This window comes from Oncorhynchus mykiss, chromosome 9 (assembly GCF_013265735.2).
Source record: "Oncorhynchus mykiss isolate Arlee chromosome 9, USDA_OmykA_1.1, whole genome shotgun sequence".
Classification (NCBI taxonomy): domain Eukaryota; kingdom Metazoa; phylum Chordata; class Actinopteri; order Salmoniformes; family Salmonidae; genus Oncorhynchus; species Oncorhynchus mykiss.
The window spans coordinates 65,938,097-65,958,038 of record NC_048573.1 but is presented as its reverse complement, the minus strand read 5'-3'; the positions used below and the strand labels follow the sequence as shown (position 1 = coordinate 65,958,038).

Sequence of the window (19,942 nt, the reverse complement as noted above, 5' to 3'; positions counted from 1 at the left end):
ATACAGTAGTTATATCTAGGAATTTCCCAGACTAAGGCCAAGGCTGCTATGGCTGCTGGCTACCTGCTCTCCTCTCGTTAAACTGTGGCTATCACAGGAGGTTGGTGACACCTTAATTGGGGAGGACGGGCTTGTGGTAATGGCTGGAGTGGAATTGGTGGATTGGTAGCAAATATATGAAACACAATGGTTTTCAATGTGTCTGATGACAATCCATTTGCTCTGTTCCACCCATTATTAGGAGCCGTCCTTCCCTGAGCAGCCTCCACTGCTGTCTACACAGACGTTGATCTACTGTACTACACATCTGGTCTCTCGCTCAGTGTATTCCTAGAATGTCTGCAGTCTAGGTTAATGCACAGCTGCATGTCTCCCAGGTGGTTCTGTAGTGCAAGTAGAATGATGCTTAGTTGTGCCAATGAATAAATGGCCATTTAGCAGCCATATCTTTTATCGAAAGCTACTTATCGAATGGTCAACATTGACAGTGACACATGGTATATTTCCCATGCAATCAAACCAACAACCCCAGTGTAACAGGAACCAGCTTTAATCCTACTGAGACATTAGAACCAATGCAAACAGTAGTTTCATAAAGCCAGTATCTATGCTGAACAAGATAAATTAACAGAACCTGTAAGGTGTTTGTCTCATGTTACCATCTGCCCGGCACAGTTGAAACCGGGATTTATCCGTGAAGAGCACCCTTCTCCAGCGTGCCAGTGGCCATCGAAGGTTGGTTACGATGCCAAACTGCAATCAGGTCAAGATCCTGGTGAGGACGACGAGCCTGAGACGGCTTCCGACAGTTTGTGCAGAAGTTCCTCGGTTTTGCAAACCCAAAGTTTCATCAGCTGGGTTGCTGGTCTAAGACGATCGCGCAGGTGAAGAAACCGGATGTTGAGGTCCTGGGCTGCAGTGGTTACATGCGGTCTTTGGTTGTGAGGTCGGCTGGTAACAGCTCCGGGGGACATTCCTGTAGTCAGCATGCTTGTTGCACGCTCCCTCAAAACTTGAGAGGTCTGTGGCATTGTGTTGAGTGACACAACTGCACATTTTAGAGTGGCCTTTTATTGTCCCCAGCGCAAGGTGCTCCTCTGTAAGGATCATGCTGTTTAATCAGCTTCTTGATATGCCACACCTGTCAGGTGGATGGATTATCTTGGCAAATGAGAAATGCTCACAAACAAATTTGTGCACAAAATTTAAGAGAAAATGCTTTTTGTGTGAACAGAACATTTCTGGGATCTTTTATTTCAGCTCATGAAACCTGGGACCTACACTTTACATAATGTACTTCTATTTTGGTTCAGTATATTTCAATTGACTGAATTCCTTATATGAACTGCACCTTAGTTAATTAAATCTTAGACATGTTTTCATGTTGCGTTAATATTTCTGTTCAGTGTAGTAGTGTAGAAAGCCAGTATATAGTAGTGTAGAGAGCCAGTATATAGTTGTGTAGAGAGACAGTATATAGTAGTGTAGAGAGCCAGTATATAGTAGTGTAGAGAGCCAGTATATAGTTGTGTAGAGAGACAGTATATAGTATTGTAGAGAGCCAGTATATAGTAGTGTAGAGAGCCAGTATATAGTTGTGTAGAGAGACAGTATATAGTATTGTAGAGAGCCAGGATATAGTAGTGTAGAGAGCCAGTATATAGTAGTGTAGAGAGCCAGTATATAGTTGTGTAGAGAGACAGTATATAGTAGTGTAGAGAGCCAGTATATAGTATTGTAGAGAGCCAGTATATAGTAGTGTAGAGAGACAGTATATAGTATTGTAGAGAGCCAGTATATAGTAGTGTAGAGAGCCAGTATATAGTTGTGTAGAGAGACCGTATATAGTAGTGTAGAGAGCCAGGATATAGTTGTGTAGAGGGCCAGCATATAGAAGTGTAGATAGCCAGTATATAGAGAGCCAGTATATAGACAAGCCAGTATATAGTAGTGTAGAGAACCAGAATATAGTAGTGTAGAGAACCAGTATATAGTAGTGTGGAGAGCCAGTATATAGTTCTGTAGAGAGCCAGTAAATAGTAGTGTAGAGAGCCAGTATATAGAGAGCCAGTATATAGAAGAGCCAGTATGTAGTAGTGTAGAGAACCAGTATATAGTAGTGTAGAGAGCCAGTATGTAGTAGTGTAGACAGACAGTATAGAGTAGTGTAGAGAGACAGTATATAGTAGTGTAGAGAGCCAGTATGTAGTAGTGTAGAGAGCCAGTATATACTGTAGTTGTGTAGAGAGCCAGTATATAGTAGTGTAGAGAGCCAGTATGTAGTAGTGTAGAGAGCCAGTAGTAGTAGTTGTGTAGAGAGCAAGTTCATGTATATAGTTGTGTAGAGAGACAGTATATAGTTGTGTAGAGGGCCAGTATATAGTAGAGTAGAGAGCCAATATACATGTGAGTAGAGAGCCAGTATGTACAGTAACAGTGGCTGGATCAGTGTATTACTGTGTACACAGAGCAGATGGATGGGCTGTTGAGGGTGACACCCTGGTGATTATTTTTACTCTAGTTATTGTTCCTGGGCAGTCTCCGTCCGTCCGTCCGCCCCCCGCCTCCCTCTCTCTCTCTCTTTCCCTCTCTCTCTCTCTCTCTTTCTCTCTCTCTCTCTCTCTCTCTCTCTCTCTCTCTGTGTGTGTGTAGAGCAATGCTGCAGGGGACTCGTATACCCCTCTGAGGGAGCGCAGTGCTGATTCCCTCTGATAGTCCTTCATTATGCCTCCCAGGCATCATCTCAGCTCAGTCTGTTCCTCACTCACTCTCTCCCTGTCGCTGGGGAGACTCAGAGAAAACAGATGCAGGTGAAAGCTTGGGGCCGATGAGGGAGCGGGCGAGGTGGGACGTTGTGATAAACACATCAACCAAAGCAGCCGCTCGGATGAAGAGGAGCCACTCAGATGAAGAGGAAGGAGTCGATAGAAAATGATTGCCAGAAAATTGAAAGGAGAAGCATAGTTCTCTATCATTTTTTCCCCTCACTATCTTTTTCTATTCTGCTGCTGACAGCAGTGCCTGCCTCTCTAGTCTGATTACTCACACACTCAATATACCTCTCCTCCCCTACTCCATATACCTCTCCTCCCCTACTCCATATACCTCTCCTCCCCTACTCCATATACCTCTCCTCCCCCACTCCATTTACCACTCCTCCCCTACTCCATATACCTCTCCTCCCCTACTCCATATACCTCTCCTCCCCTACTCCATATACCTCTCCTCCCCCACTCCATATACCTCTCCTCCCCTACTCCATATACCTCTCCTCCCCCACTCCATATACCTCTCCTCCCCCACTCCATATACCTCTCCTCCCCTACTCCATATACCTCTCCTCCCCTACTCCATATACCTCTCCTCCCCCACTCCATTTACCTCTCCTCCCCTACTCCATATACCTCTCCTCCCCTACTCCATATACCTCTCCTCCCCTACTCCATACACCTCTCCTCCCCCACTCCATATACCTCTCCTCCCCTACTCCATATACCTCTCCTCCCCCACTCCATATACCTCTCCTCCCCCACTCCATATACCTCTCCTCCCCTACTCCATATACCTCTCCTCCCCTACTCCATATACCTCTCCTCCCCCACTCCATTTACCTCTCCTCCCCTACTCCATATACCTCTCCTCCCCTACTCCATATACCTCTCCTCCCCTACTCCATATACCTCTCCTCCCCCACTCCATATACCTCTCCTCCCCTACTCCATATACCTCTCCTCCCCTACTCCATATACCTCTCCTCCCCTACTCCATATACTTCTCCTCTCCTACACCATATACCTCTCCTCCCCTACTCCATATACCTCTCCTCCCCTACTCCATATACCTCTCCTCCCCTACTCCATATACCTCTCCTCCCCTACTCCATATACCTCTCCTCCCCTACTCCATATACTACTCCATATACCTCTCCTCCCCCACTCCATACACCTCTCCTCTCCTACACCTCTCCTCCCCTACTCCATACACCTCTCCTCCCCCACTCCATACACCTCTCCTCCCCCACTCCATAAACCTCTCCTCCCCTACTCCATATACCTCTCCTCCCCTACTCCATATACTACTCCATATACCTCTCCTCCCCCACTCCATATACCTCTCCTCCCCCACTCCATATACCTCTCCTCCCCTACTCCATATACCTCTCCTCCCCCACTCCATATACCTCTCCTCCCCTACTCCATACACCTCTCCTCCCCCACTCCATATACCTCTCCTCCCCCACTCCATATACCTCTCCTCCCCTACTCCATATACCTCTCCTCCCCTACTCCATATACCTCTCCTCCCCTACTCCATATACTTCTCCTCTCCTACACCATATACCTCTCCTCCCCTACTCCATATACCTCTCCTCCCCTACTCCATATACCTCTCCTCCCCTACTCCATATACCTCTCCTCCCCTACTCCATATACCTCTCCTCCCCTACTCCATATACCTCTCCTCCCCTACTCCATTTACTACTCCATATACCTCTCCTCCCCCACTCCATATACCTCTCCTCTCCTACACCTCTCCTCCCCTACTCCATACACCTCTCCTCCCCCACTCCATACACCTCTCCTCCCCCACTCCATATACCTATCCTCCCCTACTCCATATACCTCTCCTCCCCTACTCCATATACTACTCCATATACCTCTCCTCCCCCACTCCATATACCTCTCCTCCCCCACTCCATATACCTCTCCTCCCCTACTCCATATACCTCTCCTCCCCCACTCCATATACCTCTCCTCCCCTACTCCATATACCTCTCCTCCCCTACTCCATATACCTCTCCTCCCCCACTCCATATACCTCTCCTCCCCTACTCCATATACCTCTCCTCCCCTACTCCATATACCTCTCCTCTCCTACACCTCTCCTCCCCCACTCCATACACCTCTCCTCCCCCACTCCATATACCTCTCCTCCCCCACTCCATATACCTCTCCTCCCCTACTCCATATACCTCTCCTCCCCCACTCCATATACCTCTCCTCCCCTACTCCATATACCTCTCCTCCCCTACTCCATATACTACTCCATATACCTCTCCTCCCCCACTCCATATGCCTCTTCTCTCCTACACCTCTCCTCCCCCACTCCATACACCTCTCCTCCCCCACTCCATATACCTCTCCTCCCCCACTCCATATACCTCTCCTCCCCTACTCCATATACCTCTCCTCCCCCACTCCATATACCTCTCCTCCCCTACTCCATATACTACTCCATATACCTCTCCTCCCCCACTCCATATACCTCTCCTCTCCTACACCTCTCCTCCCCTACTCCATACCACTCTCCTCCCCCACTCCATATACCTCTCCTCCCCCACTCCATATACCTCTCCTCCCCTACTCCATATACCTCTCCTCCCCTACTCCATATACTACTCCATACACCTCTCCTCCCCCACTCCATATACCTCTCCTCCCCTACTCCATATACCTCTCCTCCCCTACTCCATATACCTCTCCTCCCCTACTCCATATACCTCTCCTCCCCCACTCCATATACCTTTCCTCCACAACTCCATATACCTCTCCTCCCCTACTCCATTTACCTCTCCTCCCCTACTCCATATACCTCTCCTCCCCCACTCCATATACCTCTCCTCCCCCACTCCATATACCTCTCCTCCCCTACTCCATATACCTCTCCTCCCCCACTCCATATACCTCTCCTCCCCTACTCCATATACCTCTCCTCTCCTACACCTCTCCTCCCCCACTCCATACACCTCTCCTCCCCTACTCCATATACCTCTCCTCCCCTACTCCATATACCTCTCCTCCCCTACTCCATATACCTCTCCTCCCCTACTCCATATACCTCTCCTCCCCCACTCCATATACCTCTCCTCCCCTACTCCATATACCTCTCCTCTCCTACACCTCTCCTCCCCCACTCCATACACCTCTCCTCCCCCACTCCATATACCTCTCCTCCCCTACTCCATATACCTCTCCTCCCCTACTCCATATACCTCTCCTCCCCTACTCCATATACCTATCCTCCCCTACTCCATATACCACTCCTCCCCTACTCCATATACCTCCCCCCCCCCACACACACACACACAGACACAGACACACACAGACACACACACAGACACACACACACACACACACACACACACACACACACACACACACACACACTACTAAAAACATCACCAGGTTGGATGCTTCCTATCAGATTATGAAATATGACTCAAACTAACAGCCAAACACTTTCATGATTTGTCATGCACTACTCAGCATGAGAGGAGGAGCCCACTCATTCCGCAGGGTTAAAGGGAACTCTTATGCTCCTGCAGCCCAGTAGCCAGCAGCCCAGTAGCCAGCAGCCCAGTAGCCAGCAGCACAGTAGCCAGCAGCCCAGTAGCCAACCAATGTTGCTGACCAGCTATGACAGATCAACCAGAACAACACAGATATCAACCAGAACAACACAGATATCAACCAGAACAACACAGATATCAACCAGAACAACACAGATATCAACCAGAACAACACAGATATCAACCAGAACAACACAGATATCAACCAGAACAACACAGATATCAACCAGAACAACACAGATGCGTTCCTTTTCCTCATTATGCCCACCTCTCTCGCTGTCCATCTCTTTTACCCCCACAGTGGGCTCCTCCTCTCTCTCTGTCCATCTCTTTTAACCCCACAGTGGGCTCCTCCTCTCTCTCTGTCCATCTCTTTTACCCCCACAGTGGGCTCCTCCTATCTCTCTGTCCATCTCTTTTACCCCCACAGTGGGCTCCTCCTATCTCTCTGTCCATCTCTTTTACCCCCACAGTGGGCTCCTCCTCTCTCTCTGTCCATCTCTTTCACCCCCACAGTGGGCTCCTCCTCTCTCTCTGTCCATATTTTTACCCCCACAGTGGGCTCCTCCTCTCTCTGTCCATCTCTTTCACCCCCACAGTGGGTTCCTCCTCTCTCTCTGTCCATATTTTTACCCCCACAGTGGGCTCCTGCTCTCTCTCTGTCCATCTCTTTCACCCCCACAGTGGGCTCCTCCTCTCTCTCTGTCCATCTCTTTCCCCCCACAGTGGGCTCCTCCTATCTCTCTGTCCATATTTTTACCCCCACAGTGGGCTCCTCCTCTCTCTCTGTCCATCTCTTTCACCCCCACAGTGGGCTCCTCTCTCTCTGTCCATCTCTTTCACCCCCACAGTGGGCTCCTCCTCTCTCTCTGTCCATATTTTTACCCCCACAGTGGGCTCCTCCTCTCTGTCCATCTCTTTCACCCCCACAGTGGGCTCCTCCTCTCTCTCTGTCCATCTCTTTCCCCCCCACAGTGGGCTCCTCCTCTCATGCTGAGTAGTATCCACCACCAGCTCCCGGTCACTGCCAAATGCTAAAAGTTGAATAGTAAAAGCTTATGTTTATGCATGTCATTAGCCTCCCGGGTGTCTCACACACACACCACACATTCACATATCATCAAGTTGTACTAAGGAACCCATTGATTTTGTTCATCCATCTCTAAGCATTGATTAGAAAGATTGGAGTTGTTTGCCTTGACTTGGTGGCTGCTTGGAGGTTTATTGAGGTCCAGATTGCTCCATTGATTTGACTGTTTGTAGTCTGCAACGACTGCATTGCAGTCACCACCCTTAATGGAGGGGATGGAGCGGAGCAAGAGAGGGGGGAGGGAGGGGGGACAGGAAGCTTAGGTTCTATTGGCATTCATTACTGACGAATATCTAGTCTCCTTAGCCTACTCCTCTAGGTCATGAATATCTCAGCCAGACTCCTTAGCCTACTCCTCTAGGTCATGTGTGACATTAAGGTGACATTTAATCACAAATAGTAGCCTTTTCCCTGTAAAGTGCACTACTATTGACCAGAACCCTATGGGAATAAGGTGCCATTTGGAACGCAGACCCTTATGATGATGTGAGACGGATCTCTGTGACCATCTCCTCTACCATCCTCTCGTTTATCTGGCAAGTCTGCCAGGGTTACTCACCACTACAGAATGAGTGAGACCAGCATGGGATTCTAGACAGGATTCTAGAACAGCATGTGGCTCTAGACAGGATTCAAGAATAGCAGGGGATTCTAGACAGGATTCTAGAATAGTAGGGGATTCTAGACAGGATTCTAGAACAGCATGTGGCTCTAGACAGTATTCTAGAATAGCAGGGGATTCTAGACAGGATTCTAGAATAGCAGGGGATTCTAGACAGGATTCTAGAATAGTAGGGGATTCTAGACAGGATTCTAGAACAGCATGTGGCTCTAGACAGTATTCTAGAATAGCAGGGGATTCTAGACAGGATTCTAGAATAGTAGGGGATTCTAGACAGGATTCAAGAATAGCAGGGGATTCTAGACAGGATTCTAGAATAGCAGGGGATTCTAGACAGGATTCTAGAATAGTAGGGGATTCTAGACAGGATTCTAGAATAGTAGGGGATTCTAGACAGGATTCTAGAACAGCATGTGGCTCTAGACAGTATTCTAGAATAGCAGGGGATTCTAGACAGGATTCTAGAATAGTAGGGGATTCTAGACAGGATTCTAGAATAGCAGGGGATTCTAGACAGGATTCTAGAATAGCAGGGGATTCTAGACAGGATTCTAGAATAGCAAGGGATTCTAGACAGGATTCTAGAATAGCAGGGGATTCTAAGCAAGCGAATAATACTGCAATATGCAGAGACAACATTGTTGAGAACTGGGACCACATGGCACATCCAGAACCACATGTTCTACTGTTTTACCTACAAACATCACAACACAGATGGAAGCAACCCTGGCCATGTGTAGTCAGCTTTCAGTCAGCCATCTGAAAGAGCTTTCCCTAACAGAACAAGGAACCTTATCCAGGTTACACTGAGCTATCGAGAATGGAAGCAGCACACTTCTATAGTAGCCTACTGCATCAACTACTCACGTGACGCTAAGCCAGTGCTAACCACATGGACTTAATCTGTAAAGTAAGTCTAGATCTGGCCTCATATTGATATTCCAATTGTAATTGTGTTAGTTTCCCAAAAGCACCAGTCATTAAAGTAGATCAAGGTCTTTCCTAGTTATTACAGCCAAATATAAATCATCTGGTTTTATTGGATTAACACACAGTAACTTCATGTTGGATCAAAACAAGTCTTATAGTAACTTCATGTGGGAATATAACAAGTCTTATAGTAACTTCATGTGGGAATATAACAAGTCTTATAGTAACTTCATGTGGGAATATAACAAGTCTTATAGTAACTTCATGTGGGAATATAACAAGTCTTATAGTAACTTCATGTGGGAATATAACAAGTCTTATAGTAACTTCATGTGGGAATATAACAAGTCTTATAGTAACTTCATGTGGGATCATAACAAGTCTTATAGTAACTTCATGTGGGATCATAACAAGTCTTATAGTAACTTCATGTGGGAATATAACAAGTCTTATAGTAACTTCATGTGGGAATATAACAAGTCTTCTAGTAACTTCATGTGGGATCATAACAAGTCTTATAGTAACTTCATGTGGGAATATAACAAGTCTTATAGTAACTTCATGTGGGATCATAACAAGTCTTATAGTAACTTCATGTGGGATCATAACAAGTCTTATAGTAACTTCATGTGGGAATATAACAAGTCTTATAGTAACTTCATGTGGGAATATAACAAGTCTTATAGTAACTTCATGTGGGAATATAACAAGTCTTATAGTAACTTCATGTGGGATCATAACAAGTCTTATAGTAACTTCATGTGGGAATATAACAAGTCTTATAGTAACTTCATGTGGGAATATAACAAGTCTTATAGTAACTTCATGTGGGAATATAACAAGTCTTATAGTAACTTCATGTGGGATCATAACAAGTCTTATAGTAACTTCATGTGGGAATATAACAAGTCTTATAGTAACTTCATGTGGGAATATAACAAGTCTTATAGTAACTTCATGTGGGATCATAACAAGTCTTATAATAACTTCATGTGGGATCATAACAAGTCTTATAGTAACTTCATGTGGGATCATAACAAGTCTTATAGTAACTTCATGTTGGATCAAAACAGTAAAAAGGCTGCCCAGACATGCTCTGCTCTCTGTTCTCAGAAAGGAAGCTTTTTCCACCAGCAATAGATTACGTTCATTCTCATTTATCGACTTAAAAACTCAAAACTTACAAGAGAGAGAGAGAGAGAATGAGAGCAAGAGAGGGAAAGGGGTAGGGAGAGAGAGAGAGAGGGAGAGAGAATGAGAGCAAGAGAGGGAAAGGGGTAGGGAGAGAGAGAGAGAGAGAGAATAACTGTTTTGACTAAAATAGCTTGCTGTTTGAGGTGGTGGAATTCTTCAGAGTAGCCAAGTCTGAAGAATCAGCTCCGTCCCCTGGTGTTTTAATCCATCCACGTGCTGCACATATTTAGCCAACACTGACACCCAGATGGGTGATACCTCTCTCAAGGACCTAAACACACACAAACTGACACGCAATATTTTTCTTCTCTCCATATTACCAGTATATTCTGTGACTTCTCCATGCCCTGTCCCTGCCTCTCTCTACAGTACACAAGCAAACACACACACACTATTCTAGTCCCTGTCCCTGCCTCTCTCTACAGTACACAAGCAAACACACACACACACTATTTTAGTCCCTGTCCCTGCCTCTCTCTACAGTGCACAAGCAAATACACACACACTATTCTAGTCCCTGTCCCTGCCTCTCTCTACAGTACACAAGCAAATACACACACACTATTCTAGTCCCTGTCCCTGCCTCTCTCTACAGTACACAAGCAAATACACACACACTATTCTAGGCCCTGTCCCTGCCTCTCTCTACAGTACACAAGCAAACACACACACACACACACTATTCTAGTCCCTGTCCCTGCCTCTCTCTACAGTACACAAGCAAATACGCACACACTATTCTAGTCCCTGTCCCTCGTCCCTGTCCTTGTCTCTCTACAGTACACAAGCACACATATGTTGCTCCAGCTGGGGGCAGTGTGGAGGAGAGGAGCAATAGGCACACTTAAACTATTAGTACACACTACACAGTACACTCTCCGTGCAGAACAGAGAGCGAGATAAGGAGGTGGTGGCTGGACATCTGAGCAAATATGGCAGAGAGGGAAGAAAATGAATGTTGAACTGACAGTGGTATTACAGGGAAGAAGAGCTGACAAGGTACAAATCTGTCGTCCTGCCCCTGAACAGGCAGTTAACCCACTGTTCCTAGGCCGTCATTGAAAATAAGAATTTGTTATTAACTGACTTCCCTAGTTAAATAAAGGTAAAATAAAAAATTAGGAGGGTAGTAGTTGGGTTGTTGAATCACACAGACACATGCATATACACACACACAATATAAACACACACACACACAATATAAACACACACACACACAACAGCAGACGTGTGTGTATTGTACTACTAACCTCTGACCCAGGCATAGCAGCAGCCACACTTGATCAGGACTTTACGGAATAAGTGTTGGCAGGCACAGCCCCTGTGGAGGTGCCCCCCTTTTAATGATGTACCCCTGGCGCTGGATGACCGGCCACCAGTGGCGGGCATGGCCCAGCGAACACACAAACACACTAGATCCTCGCGGTGCGGTCCGAGGAAATTCCAAAGGAATGTCCGGAGAGTGTCCACAGATAACAACACAGAGGAAGCAGAAAGTCCAGTTAAAACTCAGAATCAGAGGAACCTCTCTTAGAGAAACAAACTTTCATACTGAAAGACAGAAAGTCATGAGAATAATTCTCTCTTTCTCCTTCTATTTTCTTTCCAGTTGCTGAGCTCTCTCCTCTGTTAACTGCCTGGTCAGACGACTGAGTAGCAGACTGCCTCAGCGACAGAGAGAGAGAGAGCGAGATGGGGAAAGAGAAAGAGATGAAGCAAGAGGGGAGGGGTTGAGGGGGAGGAGTCTGTTACAGCTCTAGTTGCTGCCTGGCTATTCCAGGGTAGTGTTCTCACTCCCCCTTTTTTTTTGCTTCTCTCCTCTCTTCCTGTCAAGTGTGTCTTCTGTTTCTCTTGGCGACCCTTCTCTCCTCTCTCTTTTTCTCTTCTTTCTGCTATCCCTCTGTCCCTCTCCTCTCCTGCTCCCTCTCTCCTTCCCTCACCTCTTCCACCAGTCTCTCTCTCTCTCTCTGTCTGACTGTCTGTCTGCATTATTTGCTATGCTCTTTCTACATGGCTGGATGCTGGATGTGACTTTGGCAGACTGACTTAACACCTCTAACCTAACACCCTGAAGGACTCCTAGTAGAAACCCAACACTTCCCACAGGCTAGCTGAAATGCCTCTCTCTCTTTCTCATTCAGATTGCTTTATTGGCATGAAATACAATTAGTAGATTTTGCCAAAGCAGTGTAGTGGTACACAATGTTCCCTCTTTTTGTTTTCAGTACTGAGCAGATGTCAGGTCTGCTGAGTGCAAACTTGAACATTGTGAAAATTCTGTGCAACATCTGGTATGTGTTCACTATGAACACTGAGGCTGTACCTACTTTAAGTTACAGTTTTAACAGTGGCCAAGTAGGCTACTGTGGCTATTTGATCGTAATGTGGGACTATCAGAGCAGCCTACCATCAACAACATGGAGAAAATGCATCCCATAACATTTTAACATGGAAATAGCTGTTCTATCATTCAGCCTACAGCAGCAGCCAATGTGTGGTGTTCAATGTAGACCTGCATTCCATGAGACTTAAAAAATAAAAATAAAATGCAGGGTTGTGCTCTTGTAGGAAACAAAATCACTCCTATTGCTGACTACAAATGATCTATAACTGGGCTAATAACTCACTAAATAGCAAAGGATATGAATAAAATGTGCACACGTGGCTACATGCAGTATGGCTTTGATCTCAAAACAAGCGCATCTACTCACGACCGCTCATGCTGTAAAAACAGTCCAGTTGAAAATATGGCAATGGACTATTTGCATATAGGTCTACTGCAGCTCTGATTGTTTATCCCACACGGGTCTGTTTAGAGTACGGGCTGAGTAGTGCGGGTCAATGAGATAGAATCCTACTTGCATAGTTCGTTGTATTTCGGTATGTTGTATTGAAAGTGGCTAATATTGCGTGTCACAATTGCCTCAGTAAAGAGAAACGTTGATCGTGTTAACAGGGAAAACTCTAGAACAGTGGTCACCAACATTTTTTGCGTCAAGATCACAAAATGTAAGCCTATGCAACATTAACCAATTAAAAACAGTACTGTAGAAATTAGGTTTGTGCAGTAAGCTATAGGCCCAATACATTATCACCATATATTGGCTTTGCTTGAATTACCCTGCCAATACATTGCTGTTCAGGAAAGTTTTATAAATTATATTTCTACATTTAAGGTAGGCTATATGATCACGTCGGTAATAGATCCGTTGTTGTATTACTGGTGAGGCATAGCTGAGTAAGTATACATTTAAATAATTTGCTTTTTATTTTACTGGGCTGATGGTGCCTGTATCTGATGTTCAGTCTCAGTGGAGGGAGAGAGCAGCAGACCGAGGGTCCACCTGTCAACATCCCTCCAGTCTCCATTTCCTCCACTGACACTGACCAAAAAGTGACGGTCTTCCAGCTGATGGCCAAACTCGAGTCGCACCGCATTATTTCTGCCTCATGCACAAATTCATGTTGTTACTCCTTTGAACAGATAAATATTATTCCTGGATATTAAAAAAGACCCAAGCCGGTAATAATAACATCAACGCTAGCCTAAAGATAGTCTTTCCTCCTCATTCATTACTGCTGCAGTGCTTGTTGTAGCGCTGTGTGGAAGTAGGGAGAACACACATTTTATGTCTTATTAAAGTGTTGAATACAAAGTGTTGACAGTGCTGAGTAAGAACTTAAACATGAAGTCACTCATACAAACAGCAGCTCTTTACTGCATTCGTTGACAGTCTCTCTCTAGTCTTGTTGTAAACGTTTAGAAATCTCACAAGTATCAACTTCGCAGTAGCTTTTTCTTAATGCCTGCTAAGTTACTGAAGACACGGTCATGATTGGCCAGCGTTAGGCCTATAGTGCACCTGATTTGATATCTGCGCCAACCAGGAAGGCAGAGTTTGTACCTTCAGACACATGAAATGGTTGAAAAAGTCAACAGTTGGCTGACCCGGTGCGCAGGGCAGCTGAATCAGGTGCACCTACTGCCAGACAGATGAATAAAACAAAAAATAAGAACATGGCTTTATCGTTGCTTTTTTAACAGAGATATTTGGAGATCAACTAGGAATGCCTTGGAGATCGACCAGTCGGATGGAATTGACCGGTTGGTGACCACTGCTCTAGAAAGTTGAGTGAAGTTGAATCACATGCTTCTCTCTGTGGGCTGATATTTCTGCGTGGCAGTCTCAGGGCTACCGCGCTCAGCTTAGAGGGAACATTAATTACAAATAACTCATACATCCACACTATAAACATTTAAATCCCGGAGGATGACACATTAAAACATATGAATGAAAACACTTATTTCCGCAGTGGTCGTCAAAGGTTTATCATATTCCTTGAAGAAATTAGATTTTGACCTCTAACAGATAGTGGTCAAACACTGAAATGTTCTGACTTAGATGGCTTCTGTAACTTGCCTTCCTCTAGGGCAGGCTTCTCTCTTGTCGGTCTGGCTGTCGTAACAGTTCCGTCTCCAGCCAGATGAGACAGATGGGGGAACAGACCCTTCTTCATCCGTGTGTGACACTTTCTCTGACGCACCATGAAGCCACCAATCCCTGCAGGAGATTAAAAAAAATAAAAAAGTCAATTTCAAAACGTTGAATTGCAGTTGGTTTGAATGTGACCATCATAGAGCAGTGACAAATAATATCCTCTCACTACAGGGGTCTGTTGGACAGACCTAGGCTCTAATAGTAGCTGTTTTCTTTCAAATACGTGGAGTGCCAGACCTGCACTTTCAGGACGTTTCAGGATGTTTCATTGCACCAGGCAAACTCAAATCAAGCAAATCAAAGAAAATAAATACTATTTTACCCAAGATGTTTAATTAGAGTTGACCTCTGACCTGGTCTGTAGGGTTTTCTCTTCCTCTTCTTTCCCTCGTCCGTCTCTTCTACTCCTTTGAGGAGGCCTTCCTCCATACCCTCTGCTCCCAGCTCCCTGTATGGGCTCCCTGAAGGCTCCTGTTTAACACCAGGAACTCCTGGCTCACACTCCATGGGCTCCCCACAGCCTTGAACAACATATCGGGATTAAAGGTCAATTCAGAGGGTAAGGCAGGGTGGGTAGTCAAATACATGCCTGATGTACTGTATCCAAGCAGACCTGACCATCAACAACATCACATTTTAACATGGAAATAGCTGTTCAATCATTCAGCCTACAGCAGCAGTCAATGTGTGGTGTTCAATGTAGACCTGCATTCCATGAGACTTAAAAAAACATGCAGGACTTGACATTAACCTGTTAATCCACTTGTCCTTCAGACAAAGTGACTAAACATGTTGTTGTGTTGTTTGATGCAAGAAACGAATTTACAAAATGAAAAGCATTATTATTCCCATACCATTATTACAGAGAATCAGACACATTATGCTACCCTCTGCCTATTGGCTGCTTAGATTATTCAAGCCTGTCTCAAAATACAACACTGCCCCTTGAAGACAGTGCGGCTTGGTTGGGTTGTGCATGACTTGCAACCTTCGTCTCTCCCGAGCCCGTACGTGAGTTGTAGCGATGAGACAAGATAGTAGCTACTAAACAATTGGATACCACGAAATGGGGGAGAAAAGAGGGGTAAATTCAACAATAAATAAATAAATAAAAATTCTTATACTAGTAAGTAATATACAATGGAAATACTTCAGGTAATTCCTGACAGGCTGTCCCCAGGTGGTGAAGGTAGGCAACAACACCTCCACTACGCTGAACCTCAACACAGGAGCCCCACAAGGATGCATGCTCAGCCCCTTCCTGTAATCCCTGTTTATCCATGATTGCGCGGCCCCGCATGCCTCCAACTCAATCATCAAGTTTGCAGACGCCACAACAGTGGTAGACCTGATTACCAACAATGACAAGACAGCCTACAGGGAGGAGGTGAGGGCCCTGGTGGAGTGGTGTCAAGAAAATAACCTCTCCCTCAACATCAACAAAATGAAGGAATGAAGGAGCTGATCATGGACCAGGACACAGCAGAGGGAGCACGCCCCCATCCACATCAACGGGGCCGCAGAGGAGAAGGTGGAAAGTTTCAAGTTCCTCTGCGTACACATCACTGACGATCTGAAATGGTCCACCCACAGAGATAGCGTGTTGAAGAATGCGCAACAGCGCGTCGTCAACCTCAGGAGGCTGAAGAAATTTGGCTTGGCCCCCTAAGACCCTCACAAACTTTTACAGGTGCACCATTGAGAGCACCCTGTCGTGCTGTATCACAGCCTGGTACAGCAACTGCACCGTTCACAAATGCAGGGCTCTCCAGATGGTGATGCGTTCCGCCCAACGCATCACCAGGAGCACACTGCCTGCCCTCCAGGACACCTACAGCACCTGGTGTCACAGGAATGCCAAGCTCATCAAGGATATCTACCACCGGAGCAACAGCCTGATCACCCCGCAATCATCCAGAAGGTGAGGTCAGTACAGGTGCATCAAAGCTGAGACCCGGAGACTGAAAAACAGCTTCTATCTCATGGCCATCAGACTGTTAAATTGCCATCACTAGCTGGCCTCCACCCAGTAGCCTGCCCTGAACTTAGTCAGTGTCACTAGCTGGCCTCCACCCAGTAGCCTGCCCTGAAATTAGTCAGTGTCACTAGCCGGCCTCCACCCAGTAGCCTGCCCTGAACTTAGTCAGTGTCACTAGCCGGCCTCCACCCAGTAGCCTGCCCTTAACTTAGTCAGTGTCACTAGCCGGCAGCCACTCAGTAGCCTGCCCTGAACTTAGTCAGTGTCACTAGCCGGCCTCCACCCAGTAGCCTGCCCTGAACTTAGTCAGTGTCACTAGCCGGCAGCCACCCAGTAGCCTGCCCTGAACTTAGTCAGTGTCACTAGCCGGCAGCCACCCAGTAGCCTGCCCTGAACTTAGTCAGTGTCACTAGCCGGCAGCCACCCAGTAGACTGCCCTGAACTTAGTCAGTGTCACTAGCCGGCAGCCACCCAGTAGCCTGCCCTGAACTTAGTCAGTGTCACTAGCCGGCCTCCACCCAGTAGCCTGCCCTGAACTTAGTCAGTGTCACTAGCCGGCGGCCACCCAGTAACCTGCCCTGAACTTAGTCAGTGTCACTAGCCGGCAGCCACCCAGTAGACTGCCCTGAACTTAGTCAGTGTCACTAGCCGGCCTCCACCCAGTAGCCTGCCCTGAACTTAGTCAGTGTCACTAGCCGGCCTCCACCCAGTAGCCTGCCCTGAACTTAGTCAGTGTCACTAGCCGGCCTCCACCCAGTAGACTGCCCTGAACTTAGTCAGTGTCACTAGCCGGCAGCCACCCGGTAGCCTGCCCTGAACTTAGTCAGTGTCACTAGCCGGCAGCCACCCAGTAGCCTGCCCTGAACTTAGTCAGTGTCACTAGCTGGCAGCCACCCAGTAGCCTGCCCTGAACTTAGTCAGTGTCACTAGCCGGCAGCCACCCAGTAGCCTGCCCTGAACTTAGTCAGTGTCACTAGCCGGCAGCCACCCAGTAGCCTGCCCTGAACTTAGTCAGTGTCACTAGCCGGCAGCCACCCAGTAGACTGCCCTGAACTTAGTCAGTGTCACTAGCCGGCAGCCACCCAGTAGCCTGCCCTGAACTTAGTCAGTGTCACTAGCCGGCAGCCACCCAGTAGCCTGCCCTGAACTTAGTCAGTGTCACTAGCCGGCAGCCACCCAGTAGCCTGCCCTGAACTTAGTCAGTGTCACTAGCCGGCCTCCACCCAGTAGCCTGCCCTGAACTTAGTCAGTGTCACTAGCCGGCGGCCACCCAGTAACCTGCCCTGAACTTAGTCAGTGTCACTAGCCGGCAGCCACCCAGTAGACTGCCCTGAACTTAGTCAGTGTCACTAGCCGGCCTCCACCCAGTAGCCTGCCCTGAACTTAGTCAGTGTCACTAGCCAGCCTCCACCTAGTAGCCTGCCCTGAACTTAGTCAGTGTCACTAGCCGGCCTCCACCCAGTAGACTGCCCTGAACTTAGTCAGTGTCACTAGCCGGCAGCCACCCGGTAGCCTGCCCTGAACTTAGTCAGTGTCACTAGCCGGCAGCCACCCAGTAGCCTGCCCTGAACTTAGTCAGTGTCACTAGCTGGCAGCCACCCAGTAGCCTGCCCTGAACTTAGTCAGTGTCACTAGCCGGCAGCCACCCAGTAGCCTGCCCTGAACTTAGTCAGTGTCACTAGCCGGCAGCCACCCAGTAGCCTGCCCTGAACTTAGTCAGTGTCACTAGCCGGCAGCCACCCAGTAGACTGCCCTGAACTTAGTCAGTGTCACTAGCCGGCAGCCACCCAGTAGCCTGCCCTGAACTTAGTCAGTGTCACTAGCCGGCAGCCACCCAGTAGACTGCCCTGAACTTAGTCAGTGTCACTAGCCGGCAGCCACCCAGTAGCCTGCCCTGAACTTAGTCAGTGTCACTAGCCGGCCTCCACCCAGTAGCCTGCCCTGAACTTAGTCAGTGTCACTAGCCGGCGGCCACCCAGTAGCCTGCCCTGAACTTAGTCAGTGTCACTAGCCGGCCTCCACCCAGTAGCCTGCCCTGAACTTAGTCAGTGTCACTAGCCGGCAGCCACCCAGTAGCCTGCCCTGAACTTAGTCAGTGTCACTAGCCGGCAGCCACCCAGTAGCCTGCCCTGAACTTAGTCAGTGTCACTAGCCGGCCTCCACCCAGTAGCCTGCCCTGAACTTAGTCAGTGTCACTAGCCGGCCTCCACCCAGTAGACTGCCCTGAACTTAGTCAGTGTCACTAGCCGGCCTCCACCCAGTAGCCTGCCATGAACTTAGTCAGTGTCACTAGCCGGCCTCCACCCAGTAGCCTGCCCTGAACTTAGTCAGTGTCACTAGCCGGCCTCCACCCAGTAGCCTGCCCTGAACTTAGTCAGTGTCACTAGCCGGCCTCCACCCAGTAGCCTGCCCTGAACTTAGTCAGTGTCACTAGCCGGCAGCCACCCAGTAGCCTGCCCTGAACTTAGTCAGTGTCACTAGCCGGCAGCCACCCTGCACCTTAGACTGCTGCCATATGTACATAGACATGGAATCACTGGTCACTTTAATAATGTTTACATACTGCTTTACTCATTTCATATGTATATACTGTTTTCTACTGTATTCTAGTCAATGCCACTCCGACATTGCTCATCCTAATATTTCAATATTTCTTAATTCCATTCTTTTACTTTGAGATTTGTGTGTATTGTTGTGAATTGTTAGATACTACTGCACTGTTGGAGCTAGAAACAAAAGCATTTTGCTACACCCAAAATTACATCTGCTAAATATGTGGAGGTGACCAATAAAATGTCATTTGATTTGGATTAATGGTCATGGGATGTCCCATGACATCAGGCTATGGCAATCATATAAACTGCTCAAAAAAAAAATGGGTGCGCTCCAGCAGGTGTATCTCACTGATCATCCCTAAAGCCAACACCTCATTTGGTCGCCTTTCGTTCCAGTTCTCTGCTGCCTGTGACTGGAACGAATTGCAAAAATCGCTGAAGTTGGAGACTTTTATCTCCCTCACCAACTTCAAACATCTGCTATCAGAGCAGCTAACCGATCGCTGCAGCTGTACATAGTCTATCGGTAAATAGCCCACCCAATTTGTTCATGTATAGTTTTCCTTTATTAAAGAACATGAACACCAACTACGCCGCATTTTGGTCCGCCTCTAGTTCACCTAAAGAAAACCGTTACACAACTGGCCTACCTGGTTAAATACAGGTGAAATAAAAATAAATATACATGTAAAAACACTTAAACAACACAATGTAACTCCAAGTCA

General features: G+C 47.1%; 1 protein-coding gene across 2 annotated transcripts in view; it reads right to left on the bottom strand.

Annotated features, from left to right (window-relative positions):
• LOC110532696 (rho guanine nucleotide exchange factor 25) overlaps positions 1–11,849 on the bottom strand; it is a 94,999-nt gene extending 83,150 nt beyond the window's left edge. For both annotated transcript variants that reach the window (XM_036988725.1, XM_036988726.1), the window contains exon 1: positions 11,436–11,849. In XM_036988725.1, the coding sequence (XP_036844620.1) occupies positions 11,436–11,574 (139 nt within the window). In that variant the 5' untranslated portion in view covers positions 11,575–11,849. The remainder of the gene's footprint in view (positions 1–11,435) is intronic.
• Positions 11,850–19,942: the final 8,093 nt, after the last annotated feature.